Here is a 7,368-nt window from a genome sequence, read left to right as displayed (position 1 = left end):
AGAAATAAACAAAACGTGTTCGCTTTTAGCGTGTGCTGTGGATACATATTCGATTTTTTCTCAAAGATTGTTCTCTTGCGAAAATGAGAAGCAACATCTGCTTCTGGGCACAATAACAAGAATATATTTAGTAGTTTGGTTGTGAGAGTAAAACACACCTATTTAAGATGTGACTGAGAGTAGGCTACAGTACAAATATATTGTGATGATCACACAGAAATAAGATCTATATCTCAGAGGGTCAGATCAGATTGATTACAAGGCCTATAGCCTACCTCACTTACAGAACTAACACGGGACAGACTGAGTGTAAAATATCACTAGCCTGTATTTAAATCTTTAAGAAACGAGGCGTAACTTTAACTCACATAAAATGACAATTTATTAAACAAACAAACAAATCCTTCAGAATACTTTTCAACAAATGAAGAATCTTTGAAATAGTACGGCGATATACACGTTCCTTTTTCTTACTTGTATAATGGAACAATTGTTTGGACAATTAAGGCAATTCAATTTAGAAACACTTTTTCTGGTGTTTGGTCCATAATACTCGGCTACATTTTTTTTTAGAAATAAATTACTATATGCAATTTACACATCCATGAAAACTGGCATATCCTTGGCATATCCTTAACATAATCACATAGCGCCACAGAAGCAAAGAGAGACTTACGTGTTATTTGTAGTAACACTGTTCTTTAGAAAAACCAAGATCAAGTCTTTTTTCAGTTTTTTAGTTTTCTGTCTCATATTAGTCCTTATGGTATTGGCAGGTGAGAGTGGGGAAAACGTTGGATTTCACTGGAAGAGTTCAAACCCCGTGAGGAAAATATTGAGCCTAACTTTTTGGTCAGAACTTGCTGCAGTCATATACGAAAGCTCCCGAAGTGCGATAGATGGGTTGGCTTGGTGGGAATGACATCTGACAGCTGTTATTTCCATTCACCGGTGAATTATTCAAGCCAATTCTTTGGGATTCAAACATCTCTCGGACTGAATGGAAGTTCTGCTGCTGTGCTGGGTACGCTGCGCCCAGGTGACCCAGGTCTCCGGCCTGGTTGAGGTACCATGAGGTCAGCCTCCCTTGGTGGGGATGGTGGCCCTCCTGCCCAGAGTTTAGATTACCGTGGTTCATGGAGGAGGAGGTGGTAGTGACTGAGTAATCTGGCAATGTTTCGTCCACGGTGGTGCTCGGTGCCAAGTGGCTAGATCTGTCCCCGGCGTACAAACTCATGGCTTGCATGTTACAATGATAGGTTGCATTGGAGGTAGTGGAGATGGAGTTTTGGTTACAGGGCGAGCTATAGACAGATGTCTGATTTGGAGAATAGTTTAAGGACAAAGACGGTGTTATACCTGTCCTGGTGGAGGCGGTGAGGCTGGAGGTGAGCTCTGAGGGCCCTTGTGGAGAACCCCGAAGGGAGGTCATAATGTTGTCTACGCTGAAGCCCTGCGTCGAGGCCTGGTTGTGGTTTTGGTGGTGCTCGGAGCCGTCCATGCCGATGGACCTATTGGAGGGGATGCTGTGAGGGCTCCCACTGGACATGCTGCTGCTGCTGTCCGGGCTCTCGATTTTGGGCACGGTGCTCAAAGAGGGCGAGTCGGACTGCGGCGGAGTGACTGACCCGTTCTCGGTCTTAATATCCTGGACCCTCACAGGCTTGGAGCCCTGCACAGCCTGCTCCTGCTCCCGGCCTTGCTGCCTCGGCGGCACATCCTTCTGCAGGCGGTCATCTTTGTCCTTCAACACGTCCTTCTTTTTGAACCGTCGTCTCCTTCTCAAGAAGCTCCCGTTTTCAAACATGTTGTAAGAGTCTGGGTCCAGGGTCCAGTAGCTACCTTTACCGGGTTTTTTATCATCTCGAGGCACTTTGACAAAACACTCATTCAGCGACAGATTGTGTCTAATGCTATTCTGCCAGCCCTGCTTGTTGTCACGGTAAAATGGAAACCTCTCCATAATAAACTGGTAAATCCCATTCAGGGTCACCTTCTTGTCAGGTGAGTTTTGGATAGCCATGGTGATGAGAGCAATGTAACTATAGGGGGGTTTGACCATATCCTTGGGCTGAGGTTGAGGGGTGTACGGTCCATACGCACGGGCCATGCTGGCAGGGTACTGGTCATGAGCCGCATGAGAGTACATGTTCATGGGTGCGGGCATCCCCGTGTATCCCCCACCGGCAGCGGCCCGGTAGTAGCCCTGGTCGCTGCTGATGTACGGCACGACGCCCAGGGAGTTGGGACTCGAGACGGAGTAGCGAGCCTGCATGTCTTCACTCTGATCCGACGAAAATAAAGCTCCAAAATACGCAGACGGAGAGCTCCACTTCTCCTCTTCTGAATGCTGAGGCGCTAAAATCACAGTTCCTCACTGCTCACAAAAAGGGAATGAGAGAGTAATGTCTCAACAACAGTTCAACGTGCTGGATCTCTGCAGTGTTTAAGCTGTCCCCATCTCTGTCTCTATGAAACGCGCATTGAAAAAGTTCTGAACTTTGGACATCCGTCACCAGAGAGGACTTTTGCGCAGTTAAATTATTTCCTTCTTTTTGCTGCCAGTGGAGCTCCTCCCCGAAAAGTGGACGAGCCGTCCAATGGGAAGTGAGGGAGCGAGAAAGCTTCTGACCACACTCAGGGCTTTTAGAAAAACGAGAGGAGGTGTCGGTAACTCCCAGCCCACTCCAGCCAAGATTTCAGACGTGACAGTGCCACTTGCATGTACACAATCAGATCATGGAGTTCATATTTGCACATTTTGTCTCAAAAGAAAGACCTCTATCAGGCCTTTAGCTGGCTTAAGAAATCAAATAAGTTATTTTTCAAGTTTAAATATATACAATATGAATTAGAACATTTTACCAACGTAAATAGACTACTGGTCTTTTTCTTTAAAATTACTAAGTTCGCAGGGCATTCCGTTTTTTCATTTGGCATGCTTCTGGCTTCCACTTACTACATTAAGCTAACTGGACTATTTTTGATTAGAAAGAAAGAAACACCAATAAACCAAACGGTTTCGTTTACATCCAGTTTAAATATCTTTAAAAGTGGATTTTTATTAGTCAAAAACACTCAACACCAGCAGCAGATCACAGAGATCAAAGCAGGGCAGAGCCTCGCATCGTTGGCAGTGGGAGGTTAAGTGAGATCTCATTACAACAATTAAAAGACAGTTTGGGCTATACGAGTCGCCGGAGGTGTGAGAGTTTATTCAAGAAAAGCTTTATAAAGCAGGGAACCAAATGGGATGAGCGTGACACCCAACATGAGGAGCTTTTCATCAAAATGTTTGAATATCTGTTGTGTTGGGGTGTTGGAGGCCTATTAAGAGTTTATTGTCTATGTGAGCGAATAAACAACATGATTTAAAAAAATAATCTTACCACAAGTCTAAGTCATTCATTTTCCCGAGAGAAGTCTCCCGAGAATGTATATATACTAAGGTATTTTAAAGTAGATTTATTTCCCCCCATGTAATTGATTTAAGGCCGAGGTTTGAAATAAAAGAAGATTTTGACCAAAGATAGGCAGAAGTTTCTCTAAGCCAACTCAGGAGGCCTCTGAATCGCCCGCTGTCAAAGGCGATGGTGCATGAAATTGTTAATGGTCATTGTGAGGCAAAGTTACAGTCCTAATATCGATGTAAGCCTCTGCAGGTCGTCTTAATTAAATGTCCGTGCAGTGGCCTGGTGCTGCGCCGGTTTCTCCTTACATGGACCCGGGCATGAACTTTTTCCACCGCCCCGAGCTGTTTACACAATTCACGACGGACTTTTGACTTAATACCACGGCCTGCCCACCCAGTCCCCCTTAACTCTTCATTATTTAAGGTATCCACTGAACTGAAGAGCAGCGAAAAAACATAAAGAGATGTCAAAATGCTGCGTTTTTTTTACAAAGTAATTAAAATATAGGCAAATGAGAACATCATTATTAAAACACATAGACAGAAATCCAATAAAATAATAGACCAAATCATTTCATTTTATGATTTTTTGTTTTGTTTTTCGCTATATTTTCTACCAGATTTGTACTGAAATAATAGGCCAAGATCCTTACAAATAATCAGACAAAAATAAATAACATTAAACGATCATATAGAGAGAGAGATACGAGTAAATAAGATAATGCAGTATGCAATTTACAAAATTAAACGTATACTGATGTTTACACAAAAAACAAATGTGTGAAAATATGACTAAACTCAATGCTGACAGTTAAGAGATATAAAAAAGAGAGCGACAGAGGGATAGAAAATAGTATATTAAAACTCTATCATAACTATGATGTTGGCTCTCTCTAGTGTTCAGAGAGGGCCAAGCAGAAATGATTCGTTGCTTTTCTCAGTGAGCCTCATAAACGGTATATATATAACTTTGTAAATAGGCTCACCTTTTATATATATAAATATAAATATATATATAAATATATATATAAAAGGTGAGCCTATTGATTTGAGTATATTGATTTGAGTAACTGTATTTATTCCAAACCGCCAAGAAGTTCCTTCTTTGTTGTCCATCAGCCATTTTATGACATAAATTGTCACCATCTAGATTGCTGAAGACAAATAAAGAAACAGATAACCGGCTAATTAAGATATTTCAATTCAGTTGAAGGCAATTTATTAGACAAATAGGTCTGAACTATTGTTTATACTTAACTGGACACATCTGTTGTTATTGATGTTGATCTCAATCATTCAATCCATTGTGCAAAGCATTCATAAGGCACTACGGCCACCTCATGGTTTGTTTTAGTACTACAATTGGAAATAAGTGGGGTATAATTAAATAGACACTAGTAGGCAAGTATTTGACAGTATGATGTACACAGTCAGAGCCTGCATTGCCATAAAAACGTGTTTTGCAACCTTTTATATTTGTCAAGTCGTTTTTTGTGCAATTGTATAATACCTATATTTTACCACATATTTATTGATATTTACAATGTGTATGGGATAATGTGCACTGCATCTTAATGGGAGGCTAACTTTCTCCTGTTTTTCATATAATAAATAAAATTGTTAAAAAATAGTACACATGTATAGTGAAAACAGCTTAACACCAGCTCAAAACAGTGGTGATCAACAACTGACATGCCTGACATGCAATGTATTGCAAACCCCTAAAGTCATTTACAGCTGCAAAATTCTTCCACAGCCATACTTTGTTTCCTCCTTCTAAATAGATTCTGTTTAGAGCACCATGATGATGAAGACAGCAATCACAGCCATGCTTTAATAATGATGCTATGTTTGCACGTTTGCTCAGCAAGGGTGTTCAAAATCACAAGTCTTCACCCTACAAACATCAACATCTTCTAGACTGTCAATCATGTTTAGACCACTCCGGTTTTGGGGGGGGTTGTGTATTCTTCTTTTCTGTTCCATGTAACCTTATGCCAAAGCAAATTCCTCATATGTACTTTATATTAGCTAATAAACTGATTCTGATAAAGCTGTGCCCTTCAGGCCTTTGATTCCCCAAGAAACAACCAGCCATCAACATCTTATCTATTAACCATTTTAATCCATCCTTTGATTACATTGTTAAATGGCTTTCTGGATCCAGTGTTAGAATGTGCACACTGAATGAGATTCTCAATTAACCACACCACCACCAACTATAACTTTTCCTGAGATCTTCTTTTGTATTTTGAATTGCATAATATGTGTGACATAGACTATCCCTTATATGTGGCGTCAGTCTAGCAGCAGGTACATTATAATTCAACCAAGAAACAAATAACAAACAAATTAATTGATTCTGTACAGAAGAGTAAACAACAACTAAACCCACAACTAACCTATCCTCTTAAAATCTCAGTTAAGAACATCTATCAAGAAAATGAAAATGAGTTGCCATATCCCAGCAGGACAGAGAGGTACAAAGAACACAACAATCCATAATTACAAAGGAGATTTGGTCAAAATATTTCAGCTGAAGAAATTAAGGTACCACTTTACAATAAGACTACCCTTATAAAGGATTCATAAAGGATTATGAATTAGGTTGTAAACACTTTATTAATCATTAAGAACCATTTATAAACCAGTTCTAACGTAGTTTTCATACATCAACACAGGCTCACTATTTGGCAAGATGACTAAGCCTTATATTGGCTACCTACCTTACTTCGTCTTCTTCATCAGCCAACATCCTTGGTATCTGTTGTTCACTGGGTTGATTCCCCCCCCCTTCCATCTTGATGTTTCTTGGCATCTCTTTATGACCATTTATTTACGAGTTACTAACATTTATAACTGCCAAAAGGGAGCCTTGTAAAGTGTAAAACACATTTCCATTTTTAATGAGTTACTACCATTTATAATTGCCCATTTTTATTGTAAAGTATGAAAAAAATCACCATTCATTAATGAGTCCATCTCCATCCATCTTCTCCCGCTTATCCGTGGTCGGGTCGCGGGGGTAGCAGTTCCAGCAGAGAGCCCCAAACTTTCTTTTCCCTGGCCACATCAACCAGCTCTGACTGGGGGATCCCAAGGCGCTCCCAGGCCAGCGAAGAGATATAATCCCTCCACCTGGTCCTAGGTCTACCCCTTGGTCTCTTCCCAGCTTCTGTTTGAGGTTGGTATAATAAGGTCATCCTTGTAAGTTAGAGATATTTTATTAGGTAGGTAACTTTATGCATTGATAAGGTTAATTTACATTTGCTATGATCGATTATGTAGACAAGCTAACGTCAAAGTAGTGTTGAAGAGCGGCCTAGTGTATGTGAAATCAACCTCACAATAAGATGTGTATATTACAAAATTATTAATGTCATATTTCAAGATGATTACTTAGACATTACAATATGGTTGGTTGAGCTGGTGTTCATTATGGAGCTTACACGTTAACGTCACATTCATATCTGAAGAACGAACCCAAACCTTGTTCTTTTTATTAATTTTATTACAAAATTGGTATCAAATTAATAGTAAGCATTGGTAATACCAATGCCGATAAAGTAAACTATTTAATTTGAGTATTTGTGTCTGGGAGAAGGTATATACACAGTTTCTACATTCGGCAGTTATAGACTGGGCCTTCTTGTACAAGAGAATTTTAAAAAATCATCAATATGGACCATTACTGTATAATTATCCTTAAATTATGTTATACAATGCACCTAATAAACAAGTATGGCATTTTGAAATATGATGTGCAACAATTTTTACTGTCATTTGTGTGCATTTTGTTGTTAACTAAGATGATGTTATGATTTATGTTTTGTTAGTATGCACATGGACGCTTTGGACATACCTGGAGAAGGAAGAAATGGGTCTTTGGAATGACGGGAGTTAAAGACAAAAGGTGGAGACTAGTGTTGAAACTAGTGGAGAAACGATCAAGATGC

The 7,368-nt window shown here is 39.9% G+C and overlaps 1 protein-coding gene across 1 annotated transcript; it reads right to left on the bottom strand.

Annotated features, from left to right (window-relative positions):
- Window positions 1-364: 364 nt before the first annotated feature.
- foxc1a (forkhead box C1a) lies at window positions 365-2,536 on the bottom strand. Its single transcript, XM_010766144.1, has one exon. The coding sequence runs from the start codon at window positions 2,273-2,275 to the stop codon at window positions 854-856; it is 1,422 nt and encodes a 473-aa protein (XP_010764446.1). The 5' UTR covers window positions 2,276-2,536; the 3' UTR covers window positions 365-853.
- Between the last annotated feature and the right edge of the window lie 4,832 nt (window positions 2,537-7,368).

The sequence above is a fragment of the Notothenia coriiceps genome, unplaced genomic scaffold (genome assembly GCF_000735185.1).
Source record: "Notothenia coriiceps isolate Sejong01 unplaced genomic scaffold, NC01 NC01_scaffold00000307, whole genome shotgun sequence".
Classification (NCBI taxonomy): Eukaryota; Metazoa; Chordata; class Actinopteri; order Perciformes; family Nototheniidae; genus Notothenia; species Notothenia coriiceps.
The sequence above is the reverse complement of the archived record's forward strand: the minus strand, read 5'-3'. Positions and strand labels throughout refer to the sequence as shown.